Source organism: Mobula hypostoma, chromosome 13, assembly GCF_963921235.1.
Source record: "Mobula hypostoma chromosome 13, sMobHyp1.1, whole genome shotgun sequence".
Taxonomy (NCBI): Eukaryota; Metazoa; Chordata; class Chondrichthyes; order Myliobatiformes; family Myliobatidae; genus Mobula; species Mobula hypostoma.
In genome coordinates this window covers 5,394,081-5,412,269 of record NC_086109.1, presented here as the reverse complement: position 1 = coordinate 5,412,269, position 18,189 = coordinate 5,394,081, and the positions used below count along the sequence as shown (strand labels likewise).

Genomic DNA, 18,189 nt, shown 5'->3' with positions numbered 1-18,189 from the left:
GACTCTCCCCCCCCGACACCCCAGTTACAGTGAGACTCTCCCGCCTCTGACACCGCAGTTACAGTGAGACTCTCCCCCCTCTCTGACACCCCAGTTACAGTGAGTCTCTCCCCCTCTCTCTGACACTCTAGTTACAGTGAGTCTCTCCCCCCGACACCCCAGTTACAGTGAGACTCTCCCCCCTCTCTGACACCCCAGTTACAGTGAGACTCTGCCCCCTCTCTGACACCCCAGTTACAGTGAGGCTCTCCCCCCTCTCTGACACCCCAGTTACAGTGAGGCTCTCCCCCCTCTGTGACACCCCAGTTACAGTGAGGCTCTCCCCCCTCTCTGACACCCCAGTTACAGTGAGACTCTCCCCCTCTCTCTAACACCCCAGTTACAGTGAGACTCTCCCCCGACACCCCAGTGACAGTGAGACTCTCCCCCTCTCTGACACCCCAGTTACAGTGAGACTCTCCCCCCGACACCCCAGTTATAGTGAGACTCTCCCCTCTCTCTGACACCCCAGTTACAGTGAGACTCTCTCCCTGACACCCCAGTTACTGTGAGACTCTCCCCCTCTCTGACACCCCAGTTACAGTGAGACTCTCCCCCCATCACCCCAGTTACAGTGAGACTCTCCCCCTCTCTCTGACACTCCAGTTACAGTGAGACTCTCCCCCCCTGAGACCCCAGTTACCGTGAGACTCTCCCCCCAACACCCCAGTTACAGTGAGACTCTCCCCGCATCACCCCAGTTACAGTGAGACTCTCCCCCTCTCTCTGACACTCCAGTTACAGTGAGACTCTCCCCCCTGAGACCCCAGTTACCGTGAGACTCTCCCCCCAACACCCCAGTTACAGTGAGACTCTCCCCCTCTCTGACACCCCAGTTACAGTGAGACTCTCCCCCCGACACCCCAGTTACAGTGAGACTCTCCCCCTCTCTGACACCCCAGTTACAGTGAGACTCTCCCCCCGACACCCCAGTTACAGTGAGACTCTCCCCCCAACACCCCAGTTACAGTGAGACTCTCCTCCCTCTCTGACACCTCAGTTACAGTGAGACTCCCCCACCCGACACATAGAAACATGGAAACATAGAAAATAGGTGCAGGAGTAGGCCATTCGGCCCTTTGAGCCTGCACCGCCATTTATTATGATCATGGCTGATCATCCAACTCAGAACCCCACCCCAGCCTTCTCTCCATACCCCCTGACCCCCGTAGCCACAAGGGCCATTACTAACTCCCTCTTAAATATAGCCAATGAACTGGCCTCAACAGTTTCCTGTGGCAGAGAATTCCACAGATTCACCACTCTCTGTGTGAAGAAGTTTTTCCTAATCTCGGTCCTAAAAGGCTTCCCCGCTATCCTCAAACTGTGGCCCCTCGTTCTGGACTTCCCCAACATCGGGAACAATCTTCCTGCATCTAGCCTGTCCAATCCCTTTAGGATTTTATACGTTTCAATAAGATTCCCCCTCAATCTTCTAAATTCCAGAGAGTACAAGCCTAGTCGATCCAGTCTTTCATCATATGAAAGTCCTGCCATCCCAGGAATCAATCTGGTGAACCTTCTTTGTATTCCCTCTATGGCAAGGATGTCTTTCCTCAGATTAGGGAACCAAAACTGCACACAATACTCCAGGTGTGGTCTCACCAAGGCCTTGTACAACTGCAGTAGTACCTCCCTGCTCCTGTATTCGAATCCTCTCGCTATAAATGCCAGCATACCATTCGCCTTTTTCACCGCCTGCTGTACCTGCATGCCCACTTTCAATGACTGGTGTATAATGACACCCAGGTCTCGTTGCACCTCCCCTTTTCCTAATCGGCCACCATTCAAATAATAATCTGTTTTCCTGTTCTTGCCACCAAAGTGGATAACCTCACATTTATCCACATTAAATTGCATCTGCCATGAATTTGCCCACTCACCCAACCTATCCAAGTCACCCTGCATCCTCTCAGCATCCTCCTCACTGCTAACACTGCCACCCAGCTTCGTGTCATCCGCAAACTTGGAGATGCTGCATTTAATTCCCTCATCCAAGTCATTAATATATATTGTAAACAACTGGGGTCCCAGCACTGAGCCTTGCGGTACCCCACTAGTCACCGCCTGCCATTCTGAAAAGGTCCCGTTTATTCCCACTCTTTGCTTCCTGTCTGCTAACCAATTCTCCACCCACACCAATACCTTACCCCCAATACCGTGTGCTTTAAGTTTGCACACTAATCTCCTGTGTGGGACCTTGTCAAAAGCCTTTTGAAAATCCAAATATACCACATCCACTGGTTCTCCCCTATCCACTCTACTAGTTACATCCTCAAAAAATTCTATGAGATTCGTCAGACATGATTTTCCTTTCACAAATCCATGCTGACTTTGTCCGATCATTTCACTGCTTTCCAAATGTGCTGTTATCACATCGAGACTCTTCCCCCCTTTGACACCCCAGTTACAGTGAGACTCTCCCCCTCTCTGACACCCCAGTTACAGTGAGACTCTCCCCCTCTCTGACACCCCAGTTACAGTGAGAATCTCCCCCTCTCTGACACCCCAGTTACAGTGAGACTCTCCCCCTCTCTGACACCCCAGTTACAGTGAGACTCCCCCCCTGACACCCCAGTTACAGTGAGACTCCCCCCCTGACACCCCAGTTACAGTGAGACTCTCCCCTCGACACCCCAGTTACAGTGAGACTCTCCCCTCGACACCCCAGTTACTGTGAGACTCTCCCCCCGTCACCCCAGTTACAGTGAGACTCTCCTCCCTCTCTGACACCCCAGTTACTGTGAGACTCTCCCCCCGTCACCCCAGTTACAGTGAGACTCTCCTCCCTCTCTGACACCCCAGTTACAGTGAGACTCTCCCCCCGACACCCCAGTTACAGTGAGACTCTCCCCCTCTCTGACACCCCAGTTACAGTGAGACTCCCCCCTGACACCCCAGTTACAGTGAGACTCCCCCCCTGACACCCCAGTTACAGTGAGACTCTCCCCTCGACACCCCAGTTACAGTGAGACTCTCCCCTCGACACCCCAGTTACAGTGAGACTCTCCCCTCGACACCCCAGTTACTGTGAGACTCTCCCCTCGACACCCCAGTTACAGTGAGACTCTCCCCCCCCGTCACCCCAGTTGCAGTGAGTCTCTCCTCCCTCTCTGACACCCCAGTTACAGTGAGACGCTCCACCTCTCTGACACCCCAGTTACAGTGAGACTCTCCCCCCTCTCTGACACCCCAGTTACAGTGAGACTCTCCCCCGACACCCCAGTTACAGTGAGACTGTCCCCCTCTCTGACACCCCAGTTACAGTGAGACTCTCCTAACCGACACCCCAGTTACAGTGAGACTCTCCCCCCTCTCTGACACCCCAGTTACAGTGAGACTCTCCCCCCGACACCCCAGTTACAGTGAGACTCTCCCCCCGACACCCCAGTTACAGTGAGACTGTCCCCTCTCTGACACCCCAGTTACAGTGAGACTCTCCCCCCGACACCCCAGTTATAGTGAGACTCTTCCCTTCTCTGACACCCCTGTTACAGTGAGATTCTCCCCCCCCCCCCGTCACCCCCTGTATCAGGGAGATTCCCTCCCTCACCCCTGGACAGGGTGGAGGTCTGCAAACGAGATCATAAGACTTAGGAGGAAAATGAGGCCATTCGGCGCATGGAGTCTGTTCGGCAAGGAGACATGGTGAGCCTTCTCTCTCAGAGTGTGTGTGCTTGGAGCTCTGTCTGAAAGGCTGGCAAAGGCAGAAAGGCCGGTGGGATTAGAGTGTAGCTGGGAGTTTATTAGATAGCTGGGAATTGAAGGACCGCATACCCAAATTGTGGGATTGTGCTGTAGACTGCATACCCAGTGTGGGAGGGTGGGACTGAGCTGTGGACCGTGTACCCAGTGTGGGAGGTCAGATGATTTTGACAGTTCGGGCAGGGTGGGATGGAAAGCTTGAGGTGTTTCTGCCTCTGGAATATTCCAGAGCAGGAGGAGAGAGTGAAAAGCTGGTGTTGGTGGGACTTGGTGTCACTGACTGGTCAGGTAGAGAAACCCTGCTGAGAGGTCAGTGCAGCTGAAACTCTCGCAAGCCGATGGTCCCAATTTCGCTCTGAAGGTCTGGGTAGACCACGCTTAGGATATTGTGGTCACCTCGTAATAGAAAGGATGTGAGAGCTTTGAGAGTGGGTGTGGAGGAGATTTACCAGGATGCGGCCTGGATTAGAGAGCGTGTCTGAAGTTGAAAGGTTAAGTGATCTGGGGCTTTTCTCTTTGGAGAGGAGGAGGATCAGAGGTGACTTGATAGACGGGTACAAGATGATAAGAGGCATAGATTGATTTCATAGCCAAGGCAGAAATGGCTAATTCGAAGGAGCATAGTTGTAAGGTGATTGGAGGAAGGTGTAAGGGGATGTCAGAGGTAAGTTTTTTGCACAGGGTGGTGACTGTGCAGAACGTGTTGCCAGGAGTGGTGGTAGAGGCAGGTACATTAGGGACTTTTAAAGGATTCTTGGATCAGTACATGGATGAAAGAAAAGGGAGGGCTACGTGGGAGGGAAGGGTTAGATTGATCTTCGTGTACAACATTGTGGGCTGAGTGGCCTGTGCTGTTCTCTGTTCGCACCTCGTGCCTTCCTTCCACGTAGTGTATCATAAGCCCCTCCCATTCCCCTCCCCCATTTCCACCCCTCTGCCGATAGCCCTTGATCTCAACACCTTAAAGTAACTTATCATCGTCTTCCCCCCACCCCACCCCCATACACTGCAGGGCACCAACATCTTCTTCACCAGGCCGTACCTTTCCACACAGAGAAAATGCCAGAGCAGGGTTTCCCAACTTGGGATCCACGGACCCCTAGGTTAACGGTTGGGTCCGTGGCATAAAAAAGTGTTGGAGGAACTCAAAGACGAGGAAATCTGCAGATGCTGGAATTTCAAGCAACACACATTATGTGTGTTGCTTAGAGGAACTCAGCAGGTCAGGCAGCATCTGTGAAGGGAGGTGAACAGTCAATGATTTGGGCCGAGACCCTTCATTAGAATCAGAGTGATTGTGAGGAACGTTTATAAAGGTCAGCACAGCATTGTGGGCCGAAGAGCCTGTAGTATCTGCTGGTCAATGTTCTACACTCAAAGTGGTAACTCTCCAGTCCTGGTGATAGCCCTGTTACTCCCTCTGTAGCCTCACACCCTTCTCATATGGCAACCAGACCTGCAGACACGGCTCCAGCTCTGGCCAACTCGTGTTGTCCGCCCATGTAGACATGAGCCACAACCCAACAGGCAAATGCTTAAGGCAAGACACATAACATGCTGGAGGAACTCAGCAGGTTAGGCAGCATCTATGGAAATGAATAAACACAGGTGAAACCCTTCTTCAGACTGAAATGGAAGGGGAAAGATGCCAGAGCAAAGAGGTGGGGAGTGGGGAAGGAGGATGACTAGAAGGTGATAGGTGAAACCAGGTGAGTGGGAAAGGTAAAGGGATGGAGAAGAAGGAATCTGAAAGAAGAGCAGAGTGGACCATAGGAGAAAGGCAAGGAGGAGGGACACAGGGGAGGTGATGGGTGGTTGAGAAGAGGTAAGAGGCCAGAGTGAAGAATAGAAGAAGAGAAGAGTGAGAGGGGTTTTTTTTGACCAGAAAGAGAAATCGATATTCATGTCATCAGTTTGGACGGTATATAAACATGAGAAAATCTGCGGATGCTGGGAATCTTGTGTTTGTGAAACTGCTATTACTGTAAAGTCTCCGTGAGGAATGCCTGCCCTGAATAACTTTATCCCTTCCCTTTGGGTGTTCAGTGAAACCGTCTCTCACTGCTCCCCCACTGTGATCTCTGCCGCCCCCTGACTCTTCGACCCTGTACTCACCCAGACCCGCTACCACAGCCCCTACCACTTCCTGGGAGCTTGTCTGTGTTGCTCAAGATGGATTTGTTTCCATCAACGCTGCCTGACCTGCTAGGTTTCTCCAGCATTTTCTGTGTGTTGCTGTGGATTTCCAGCAGACCTTCTTGTGTTTAACATGTTTAAGGCATTGTTTCAGTGGAGCCAATATTTATCCAGTAATTTACATTATAACCACAGATTATCTGATGATTATCACCTCACTGTCTGCTCTCAGTTTGTACAACTAGTCTGTGGTGGCCAGTGCGATCATGTTTGCTGTTGTGTGCTGGGGCAGCAGGCTGAGGGTAGCAGACACCAACAGAATCAACAAACTCATTCGTAAGGCCAGTGATGTTGTGGGGATGGAACTGGACTCTCTCACGGTGGTGTCTGAAAAGAGGATGCTGTCCAAGTTGCATGCCATCTTGGACAATGTCTCCCATCCACTACATAATGTACTGGTTGGGCACAGGAGTACATTCAGCCAGAGACTCAGTCCACCGAGATGCAACACAGAGCGTCATAGGAAGTCATTCCTGCCTGTGGCTATCAAACTTTACAACTCCTCCCTTGGAGGGTCAGACACCCTGAGCCAATAGGCTGGTCCTGAACTTATTTCCTGGCATAATTTACATATTACTATTTATGGTTTTATTACTATTTATTATCTATGGTGCAACTGTAACGAAAACCAATTTCCCCCGGGATCAATAAAGTATGACTATTGCCCGCTACCTCTCAGACAATCAACAATAACCACTGACTACCATTTCAATTCCCATTCCAACTTGTCCACAGTATCCTGTACTGCCATGGTGAGGTTAAGCTTCTCATATTTCATCTCGGAAGCCCCCAGCCTGATGGCATGAAGATCCATTTGTCCGATTTACTTAGAGATACAATGCAGAACAGGTCCTTCTGGCCACTGAGCTGCACCTCCCAGCAGCTCACCTGTTTAACCCTACAATAACCGATTAACCTTTGGACTGTGACGGGGAGAGAAACATCAGAATTGAACTCCAAGCTCCGACGCCCGTGCTGTAATAGCGTTGCACTAACCGCTATGCTTAGAAAAAAGCACCCAACTGAGTCTGAGCCGCGGATCTCAATGGAGGCCGTAGCTTGACGCCATCTTTGAAAGCACTGCAAACTCTCTAAACTTTAGTTTGCAGATGGGTGCCATCCCACGTTTCTCCATCTCTGCCGTGTGACCGTTCCATTTTCTTCTGAGTAAAAAGGGTTTCTGTTCCAGGCGATGGCGGTGCACCAGCGCAGGGTGCGTCTGAAGCCGTGGCTTGTGGCCCAGGTGGACAGTGGACTTTTCCCGGGACTTATTTGGCTCCACCGAGAAAACAAGCGATTCCAAATACCTTGGAAGCACGCGACCCGCCACAGCCCTCCACAGGAGGAAGAAAACACCATCTTTAAGGTGGGCACATGGTTTTTATTGTATTGGTTTGATGGTTATATCTTTTGTATGTTCTCCTTCAGACAAACCCTGCTTGCCAGTTGGGTCTCTTCGAGTGGAGAAATGTGCTGCCCTGATCACTATCTGGTAGAAACATTGGGTGCTTGAGATTCAGAGAGTCTCAGAGTTACACAGTACATGTGGAAGAGTTATATGACTGTTCCAACATCATAATTAGAATCAGGCATATGCCGGGATATCTGCTGTTTTTTACGGCAGCAGTACAACCATCATCATCATCACGTGCCGTGTTGTATGACGTGGGCGACCGTGGTCCTCCTGTGACCATGAATGTTCTCGGCAAATTTTTTTGCAGAAGTGGTTTGCCATTGCCGCCTTCTGGGCAGTGCCTTTACAAAGCCGGGTGACCCCAGCCATTATTAATACTCTACAGAGATTGTCTACCTGGCGTCAGTGGTTGCATAACCAGGACTGGGAGACTGGAGAATTGCAAATATCATTCCACTCTCCTAGAAGAGAGAGAGGCAGAAGAATGGAAGTGATAGGCCAGTCAGATGTCAGTGGCTGTGAAAATGTTGATGTTAAAGATGTGATCTCAGAGTACTTGGAGGCACGTGATAAGATAGGCTGTAGGCAGCATGGTTTCCTCAAGGGAAAATCTTGCCTGGCAGATCTACTGGAATTCTTTGAAGAAATATCAAGCAGGATAGACAAAGGAGTATCGGTTGATGTTGTGTACTTGGATTTTCAGAAGGCCTCTGACAAGGTACCACACATGAGACTGCTTAGCAAGCTATGGGCCCATGGTATTACAGGAAAGATTCTAGCATGGATAAAGCAGTGGCTGATTGCAGGAGGCAAATTGGGTATAAAGGGAGCCTTTTCTGACTGGCTGCTGGTGAATAGTGGTGTTCTGTAGGGGTCTGTGTTGGAACTGATTCTTTTTACATTGTATGTCAATGATTTCAATGATGTAATTGATGGCTTTGTTGCAAAGTTTGCAGGCATATGAAGATAGTTGGAGGGGAAGGTAGTTTTTGAGGAAGTAGAGAGGCTACAGAAGGACTCAGACAAATGGGCAAAGATGTGTCAGATGGAATACAGTGTTGGGAAGCGTATGGTCATGCACTTTGCTAGAAGAATTGAAAAGGTTGACTCTTCTAAATGGAGAGAAAATACAAAACTTTGAGGTGCAAAGGGACTTGGGAGTCCCTGTGCAGGATTCCCTAAAGGTTAATTTACAGGTTGAATCTGTGGTGATGAAGGCAAATGTGATATTAGCATTCATTTCAAGAGGACTAGAATGCAAAAGCAATGATGTAATGTTGGGACTTTATAAAGCACTGGTGAGGCCTCACGGAGTATTGTGAGCAGTTTTGGGCTCCTTATCTTAGAAAGAATGTGCTGAAAATGGAGAGGGTTCAAAGGTAGTTTTCGAGAATGATTCCAGGATTGAATGGCTCGTCATATGAAGAGCATTTGACAGCTCTAGGCCTGTATTCACTGGAATTCAGAAGAATTAGAGGTGATCTAATTGAATCTTATCGAATGGTGAAAAGTCTTGATAGAGTGGATGTTCCCTATGGTGGGAGTGCCCAAGACCAGAGGACGCAGCCTCAGAATAGAGGGGCATCCTTTTAGAACGGAGACAAAGAGGAATTTCTTTAGCTAGAGAATCTGTGGAATTCTTTGCCACAGGCAGCTCTGGAGGCCAAGTCTTCATGTATATTTAAGGCGGAGGTTTAGAAGGTTATGGAACAGATGCTGGCAAACGGGACTAGTTTGGATCAGCATCTTTGTCAGCGTGGATGATTTGGGTCAAAGGGCCTGTTTCGGTGTTGTATGACTCTACACTCAGTAGCTATTTTTTCAGGATCCTCCCGTGCCTAATAAATTAGCCTCTGAGTGTGCGTACGTGGTCTTCTGCTGACAGGGAGAAGGATCTGCCACTCGCAGTGTCCCAGAAGGAGTAGACGAAAGACCACAAGACATAGGAGCAGAATGAGGCCATTCAGCCCATGAAGTGTGCTCCACCATTCTGTTGTAGCTGATTATCTCTCTCAATTCCATTCTCCTGCCTTCTCCTGGTAATCCTTTAACCCCTTACTAACCAAGAACCTATCAGCCTCCGCTTTAAATATACCAATGCCTTAACCACTGCAGCCGCCTGTGACAATGAATTCCACAGATTCACCACCCTCTGGCTAAAGGGGGCGGTGAATCAAACCTGTTTTACAAACGTGCATTCAACCGCTCCAGCGCAGTTTCTCTTCTTGCCTTGCTAACTTTCAGTTTTAATTGAGGGAGTGATGTTGGGAGGTGTCAGGTCTATAAGTACTAATATGTGCAGATTAGCTCCATGTCTGAGAACATAGAGCATGACAGCACAGTATGATATTGTGCCAACTCCTTAATCCACTCCAAGATCAATCTAACCCTTTCCTCCCACCTAGCTCTCCATTTTTCTATCATCTATTTGTCTACCTAAGAGTCTCTTGATGTCTGTAATGTATCTGCCTCTACCATCATCCCTGCACCATTCCCACCACTCTGTGTGGGGAAAAAAAACTACCTCTGACATCCCCCTATACTTTCCTCCAGTTACCTCAGAGAATGTGGACATCGTTATCGGAAGCCTTGAGAGGGAGAGGAGCTGGTCTGAATATTGTGCTCCCAGACAGGTTTGGAGTCGTCCCTCAGGTTCTTATCCTTGCGTTCTGTTTGACGTTTATGCTTGTGACTACCTCGACCAAGTACCAACCTATGTTCAAAACCCCGCCTCTGGGGTGAAAATATCCTGTCCCTTATTCCTTCCCAGCATGAAGAGGGAACAAGGGCCTCTCGAGTATTGGAACCTGTCCCAAGAATTTAGCTTCTTGAGTAGGGTGAGGCTGTCAGCCGGAGGGAGACGAGGCAGGAAAGTGTGGTCAGAGTTGCTGTTTAAAGAGAGAGGGAGTGGGTTAGGAATTCTAAAGCTTAACAACCAAAAGCAGTGGTGGAGTTGAGTTTGGTCTCAAAGGGCTTTTGAGTTTAAAGGTGTCAGCAACTGTTGCATGATTGTACTTTACGTATGAGACAGTTTTGCATTCTGCTGTGGTTTTTTCCCCTTCGTACTGCTTTACCCTGACGCGCACGTTTGGAATGATCTGGCTGGGTGGCATGCAAATCCAAGTTTTTCGCTGTATCTCTATCCGTATGTCAAGCATAATCCAATAACTTTTAAAGTTCAAAGTAATTAAATTAAAGGCGTCCGTTAGTCTTGCGAGACCGTGGATCTGCGCCTGGAAAGTCTTGACTCTCCAGGGCGCAGGCCTGGGCAAGGTTGTATGGAAGACCAGCAGTTGCCCATGCTGCAAGTCTCCCCTCTCCACGACACCAATGTTGTCCAAGGGAAGGGCATTAGGACCCATACAGCTTAAGTGCCTTGCTCAAGGACACAACACGTTGCCTCAGCTGGGGCTCAAACTCACGACCATCAGGTCGCTAGTCCAATGCCTTAACCACTTGGCCACGTGCCCACACGTAAATACATTATCAAAGTGCATGCATGTCACCTTATACAACCCCGAGATTCATTTTCTTGTGGGCATACTCAGTAAACCCATAGAATAATAACCATAACAGAATCAGTGGAAGACTCCTCAAGCTAGAGTGCAAAAGACAACAAACTCTGCAAATAGAAAAAGAAAGAATAATAATAATAATTAATAAATAAGCAATAAATATCAAGAACGTGAGATGAAGAGTCCTTGAAAGTGAGTCCTTTGGCTGTGGGAGCATTTAAATAAGGGGGTGAGAGAAGTTGAATGACGTTATCCCCTTTGGTTCAAGAGCCTGTTGGTCGAGGGGTACTAACTGTTCCTGAAGCTGGTGGTGTGAGTCCTGAGGCTCCTGTACCTTCTTCCTGATCACAGCAGTGAGAAGAGAGCCTGACCTGGGTGGTGGCAGTCCAGATGAAGGACGCTGCCTTCCTGTGATAACACTCTGTGTAGATGTGCTCAATGGAGGGGAGGGCCTTACCTGTGACGGACTGGGCCATTCCGTCCAAGGGCAATTGTGCTTCTGTACCAGGCCGTGATGCAGCCAATCAATGTACTCTCCACCATACATCGATAGACATTTGTCAAGGTTTTAGATGTCATGCTGAATCTTTGCAATCCTAAGGAAGCAGAGGCGCTGAGGTGCTTTCTTCATAATTGCACTTACCGGTTAGACCAGGACAGGTCCTCTGAAATAATAAAAAAGAGGAATTTAAAGTTGCGAACTTCTCCACCTCTGATACCCTGGTGAGGACCTTTAGTTAACCTTACATCCTTTCCCCATACCCTTTAACCTTAAAACAATCCCCAATCTGGAAGACATGAGACTGCAGATGCCAAATTCTGGAGTCACTAACAAAATGGAGGATCTTGACCCCAAACATCAACTAGCTATTGGCCCCCCTCCCCCACGCTCCCACTGACCTCCTCCCACAGTCTGCTGCACAATCCTCGGCCCCTGTGGTTATCTGTGGAGAGCTTGTCTTTGATTGATTGAGATACAGCATAGAATAGGCCCTTCCAGCCCTCTGAGCCTCGCTGCCCAACAACCAGCAATTTAACCCTAGCCTAATGGAGGGACAATTTGCAACGACCGATTATCCTGCTAACCGGAGCCTCCTTGGGCTGCGGGGGGAAAATGGCGCAGCTGAAGGAAACCCACGCGGTCATGGGGAGAATGTACAAATCCCTCACAGATGGTGCTGGGAATTGAACCTGCGTCGCTGATACTATAAAGCAGTGTGCTAACCACTAGCTACCCATAGCCTGACTGGAAAATGAGCACGTAACTCTCTGCAGGAGTCCACAAAGCACAGGAGCAGAATTAGCCCGTTCAGACCATTTATAGTCATAGTCATACTTTATTGATCCCGGAGGAAATTGGTTTTCGTTACAGTTGTACCATAAATAATTAAATAGTAATAAAACTATAAAAAAATTGAATAGTAATATGTAAATTATGCCAGGAAATAAGTTCAGGACCAGCCTATTGGCTCAGGGTGTCTGACCCTCCAAGGGAGGAGTTGTAAAGTTTGATGGCCACAGGCAGGAATGACTTCCTATGACGCTCTGTGTTGCATCTCGGTGGAATGAATCTCTGGCTGAATGTACTCCTGTGCCCACCCAGTACATTATATAGTGGATGGGAGACATTGACCAAGATGGCATGCAACTTAGACAGCATCCTCTTTTCAGACACCACCGTCAGAGAGTCCAGTTCCATCCCCACAACATCACTGGCCTTACGAATGAGTTTGTTGATTCTGTTGGTGTCTGCTACCCTCAGCCTACTGCCCCAGCACACAACAGCAAACATGATAGCACTGGCCACCACAGACTCGTAGAACATCCTCAGCATCGTCCGGCAGATGTTAAAGGACCTCAGTCTCCTCAGGAAATAGAGACGGCTCTGACCCTTCTTGTAGACAGCCTCAGTGTTCTTTGACCAGTCCAGTTTATTGCCAATTCGTATCCCCAGGTATTTGTAATCCTCCACCATGTCCACACTGACCCCCTGGATGGAAACGGGTCGCCAGTACCTTAGCTCTCCTCAGGTCTACCACCAGCTCCTTAGTCTTTTTCACATTAATCCGCAGATAATTCTGCTCACAGCATGTGACAAAGTTTCCTACCATAGCCCTGTACTCAGCCTCATCTCCCTTGCTGATGCATCCAACTATGGCAGAGTCATCCGAAAACTTCTGAAGATGACAAGACTCTGTGCAGTAGTTGAAGTCCGAGGTGTAAATGGTGAAGAGAAAGGGAGACAAGACAGTCCCCTGTGGAGGCCCAGTGCTGCTGATCACTCTGTCGGACACACAGTGTTGCAAGCACACGTACTGTGGTCTGCCAGTCAGGTAATCAAGAATCCATGACACCAGGAAAGCATCCACCTGCATCGCTGTCAGCTTCTCCCCCAGCACAGCAGGGTGGATGGTGTTGAATTTGAGTCTGTTTTGCCATTCCATTATGTCTGACAATATCCCTCTTAATCCTATTCTGCTTTCTCACCATAACCTTTGACTCTCTGACTGATCGAGAACTCTGCTTTACAAATACCCAATGATTTGACTTTCATTGCTGTCTGTGGCAATGAATTCCACAGTTTCACCACCCTCTGGTCCCCAGGGGTTCCCAACCTGGGGTCTCCGGACCCCTTGCTTTAAGGTATTGGTCCATGGCATAAAAAAAGGTTGGGAACCCCTGTTCTAGCTAAAGAGCTTAATAATCATCCCTGTTCTAAATGGATATTCCTTTATTCTGAAGCTGTGCCCTCTGGTCCTAGACTCCCCACTATAGGATATAACCTCTCCACATCCACTCTATCTAGGCGTTTCAACATTTGATGGGTTTCCCACCTCTCACGCTTTGCATTCTTCTGAACTCCAGCGAGTACAGGCCCAAAGCCATCTAACACTGCTCGTATGTTAACTCTTTCATTCTTGGAATCATTCTCGTGAACGATAAGGGGTCCAAAGCTGCTCACGGTACTCCAAGCGTGGTCTGACCTTTGCGTTATCAAACCTCAACTTTTGTAGGTTAACAGAGCACAACTGACAGGGGTCGAATATTGCAACTGGCTGCAATTTTGTTGGGTTTAGTGGGGTTTGTCTATGCTTGTACTCCAAAGGATCTGTTCCCCTGCCACGTTACATTGCCGGGCTGATAGATTCTGTACTGTCTGATTTTCAACACATCACAAACTCCCTGTCTCTGCCTTCCTCCTGGCATCACCTCTGCTGATAATTGGATGTTTAACCGAGACATGGTGATCCTTCGCATTCCTGTGTCCTTGGGAAATTCCCCATGGATTAAATTTTGAAAAAATAGAGGGGTGGGGAGAAAATGATATTAGAAAATTTTGAACAACATACACAAAATGCTGCAAGAGCTCAACAGGTCAGGCAGCATCTATGGAAGGGAATAAACGTCTGATGTTTTAGGCCAAGATCCCTCATCAGGACCTTGGTCTCAATCCAAAAAGGTGACCTCTCCATAGATGCTGCCTGACTTGCTGAGTTCCTTCAGCGCTTTGTGCTTTTCTAGATTTTCAACATCTGCTGAATCTTTTGTGTGTATGATTAGATAATGTTTTTAATTTATATTAAACTGAAAGGCAAAAAATACCACAAGGAAGTAAGTTCCCATATGAAACAACAGTAACTCGTCAGACAGAAACTTGTCATGCCTGGAATGTAGTAGAGCAAGCTGTAACCAGGAGATTTAGGGCAGATAACCAGACGAGGTGGGTTCTGAGGAAGAAGGGAGAATCGAGTGGGAATGGAAGGAGACGAGAAGGAAATCCGTGTCCTGGGATCCAGGCCATTAGTGGTGTAAGATGCAAATTTATTTATTGAGACATACAGTGAAATGCGTCATTTGCATTAACAGCCAACACACCCGAAGGTGGGCTGGGGGCAGCCCGCAAGTGTGCCACACATTCCGATGCCACCATCACGTGCCCACCGAGCTTGGCAGAACAAAACAACAACAGCCTGTCCCTCCCTCCCTCCCTCCCACCCAGATACACAGAACCCTGACCTTCAGTGGACACAGACTCGGACCTGCAGGGACACAACACGGGCACACGCAGAAACCTGAGTGTGGGGTTTGGTGGGGGGGGGGGGTGTGGTGGTCAGAGGGATTCAGCCCTGGAGGGTTTTGTAAAGCAAGGCTGTGGCACCACGGTAGCGTGGCGGTTGGTGTGGCTCTATTACTGCTCGGGGCGTTGGAGGTCAATTCCGGTGCCGTCCGCAGTCCCGCAGTCCAAAGCTATACCAGTTAGAAGGTTAGCTGTTCATTGTAAGTTGTCCAGTGACTGGGCGAGGGTTAAATATCTGTGTTTTTGGGCGGCATGGCTCGTTGGTCCAGAAGGGCCTGTTCTGTGCGGTTTCTTGAAGTACAGCAACTAAAATTAAAATATGAATTTAAAAATCAGTGTTGCCCGACTGGGAGCAGTGTTGACTGGGTGCTGTCGGTCAGCATTCCGAGCGTGATTGGCCAGTAATCACTGAACTGGGGAACTGGGAGCAACATTGCTTATTTTCTGGTGGACGGTGTTAATCACCTCTGAGCATTACCCATTAGATTGTTATTTACGGAGAAACAGCACATAATAGGCCCAGTGCCCCCCCCCCATTTAACCCTAGCCTAATCAAGGGACAATTTACAATGACCAAATAACCTACCAACCGGAAGGATGTCCCAACTCCTCACAGAGAACGGTGGGCTCTGGCTGTTGTGCCCATCGCCAGTTGTACAGTTCTCACATCCTGATGAACTCTACTGCACGATAGTGTAGCAGTTAGCAAAATGCTTTACGGTGCCAGCGACCTGGGTTCAATTCCCGCCACTGTCTGTAAGGAGTTTGTGTGTTCTCGCCGTGACCGCATGGGTTTCCTCCGGTTGCTCCAGTTTCCTCCGACAGACCAAAGACGTATGGGTTAGGGTTAGTGGTGGTGAGTCGTGGGCATGCTATGTTGGTGCCAGAAGCATGGTGACAGTTGCCGGCTGCCCCCAGCACAACCTCGGATTGTGTTGGTTGTTAACACAAGTAATGCATTTCACTGTGTGTTTCAATATTTCTGTGTACATGTAAAGCCAATCTATTTTTTTTTGCACTATTTATTTAATTTATTTTTGTAATTTATGGTAATTTTATGCCTTTCCACTGTACCGTTGTTGCAAAACAACAGATTTCATGCTATCTAAGTCAGTGATTGATGATAGACCCGATTCTGAGACACCGGGAATCGGTGTGACAAGTGACGAGAGGTGACGGGACGGATTGTGTTCTCGTCCTGACCCGTTTATTGTGGAGTGGGCAGCCTACTTGGTCAGCAGGGCAGCGAGGAATCAGGCGCGATGGTGCAGGTTGACGCCATGCCGCTCGAGGGATTGATCACGGTGTGCACAACCCGCAGGCCTGGGCTGTGGAGACGGGGAAGTACCAGGAGGGGATCGACGAACCGGACCCCGCCAAGTGGAAAGCTCAACTTCGCTGCGCGCTCAACAAAAGCCGCGAGTTCAACCTCATTTACGACGGCACCAAAGAGATCCCCATGAATCCGCTGAAGATTTATGAAGTGTGCGACATCCCCCAGGCTAACGGTGGACACAGCAATCCAGGTAGGAAATCCCTCCTGCTTTACAATGATGGCTCTGGCACAGGTATGGACACCAGCTCTCAGTTTGCGTGTGGCAAAAGTTACGGTGAACTGTTGTTGCCATGAATTAATTTTGGGGAATTTCCAACAGATGGCAACAAGTGTCATTAATGCTCTTTATCTGCCAACAGTAATGCATTTATGTAGTTGAATTTAATAAAATTGAACATCCCAGAGTCATAGTAAAGCAAGTATAATTTCATAGGCCAGAGACTGTAGACGGGATAGAACATCTGCCTGACAAACCTGTTGGAATTCTTTGACAAAATAATAAGCAGGAAAGGCAAAGGAGAATCCTTTGATGTTGTATACAGTACTTGGATTTTCAGAAGGTCTTTGACAAGGTGCCACACATGAGGCTGCTTAACAAGTTAAAAGCCCATGGTATTAAAGGAACGAGGCTAATGCAGATAGAGCATTGGCTGACTGGCAGGAGGCAAAGAGTGGGAATAAAGGGAGCCTTTTCTGGTTGGCTGCCGTTGACTAGTGGTGTTGTGCAGGGGTTTTGGGATTGCTACTTTTCACATTCTAACTACCTTTTGGACCTTGAGTGGGGAGTGAACTGTGGTGACCTGAAGTAAAACGAGCACGTTGATGTGCGTGTTGCAGGGTCGGTTCCGTGGGAGGAAAACGACGTGGACTTGGAAGATGAGGAGGACGACGACTCGAGTTCTCAGCCCCAAGTAAAGGTGAGTGGAACTCTTGGAAATGGGAATATTGCTCAGGATAACAGTTCCACCTCAAACTTTGGAGGTTCTTGCCCATCCTATCTCTCAGTGCTATGCAGCTCCAGTCTGGGTCACTGTAGCCATGGCGATTGCTGTATAAGGTGAAGGACACTTTATCGGACCAAGAGCCACCGATATTGAATCGTCTGGGGGAATATCAAAGGTAGATTTTTTTGTGTGGTGGGTTTGTGGAACACTCTGCTGGGGTGATGGTCGAGGTGGACACATTAGGGACTTTTAAGAGACTCGTAGAGATGGGCACATGATGAAAAAAAATGGGAGGGTTACATGCGGTGGAAGAATTGGATTGATCTTTGAGTCGGTTAGATGGGTCGACACAATGTGATTGATCAAGGGGCCTGAATTGTGCTTTAATGTTCTACGTTCTTTGAAGATTCCCCGGTTGGGCAGGTGGGTGAGGAACTGGAGAACTGTCATGCTCCCTCTGGCGCTTAGACAAGCCTTCCGTGTTCCTCTGGCACCTAGCCTCGAGGTTCTCAGTAACATCTGGAATCTGGGAATTGAAATTCCATTCCCCTGCTGCTGTGGAGATTGAGCTTAGAACCGCATAGGCTTTTCATCCCACAATATTGTGCTGATCTTTTAACCTTCTCCAACATTAATCTAACCTTTCCCTCCTCTCTATTTGTACTGTCCATATTCCTAAGAGTTTCTTAAATGTCCCTAATCTAGCTGCCTCTACCACCAGGGCATTCCTTGCACCCACAACTTTTTGTTTTAAAAGCTACATCTGCTATCCCCCCACCTCCATACTTTCCTCCTTGAAATTGTACTCCCTGGGGAAAAAGGGGGCAGGTTCTCCACTCAATCTATGCCTCTTAACTTCCTGAACACCTCTATCCAGTCACCTCTCATCCTCCTTTTCTCCAAAGAGAACAACCCTGGCTCATTCAACCTTTCCTCATATTTCATGCTCTCTAGTCCAGGCA

At 48.6% G+C, this 18,189-nt stretch overlaps 1 protein-coding gene across 2 annotated transcripts in view; it reads left to right on the top strand.

Moving 5' to 3' along the window:
* The window catches only part of irf6 (interferon regulatory factor 6), a 45,794-nt gene that overhangs the window by 10,322 nt on the left and 17,283 nt on the right, over nt 1-18,189 (top strand). For both annotated transcript variants that reach the window (XM_063065180.1, XM_063065179.1), the window contains exons 2-4: nt 7,130-7,306; nt 16,269-16,473; nt 17,121-17,200. In XM_063065180.1, coding sequence (XP_062921250.1) covers nt 7,133-7,306; nt 16,269-16,473; nt 17,121-17,200 — 459 coding nt within the window. In that variant the 5' untranslated portion in view covers nt 7,130-7,132. The remainder of the gene's footprint in view (nt 1-7,129; nt 7,307-16,268; nt 16,474-17,120; nt 17,201-18,189) is intronic.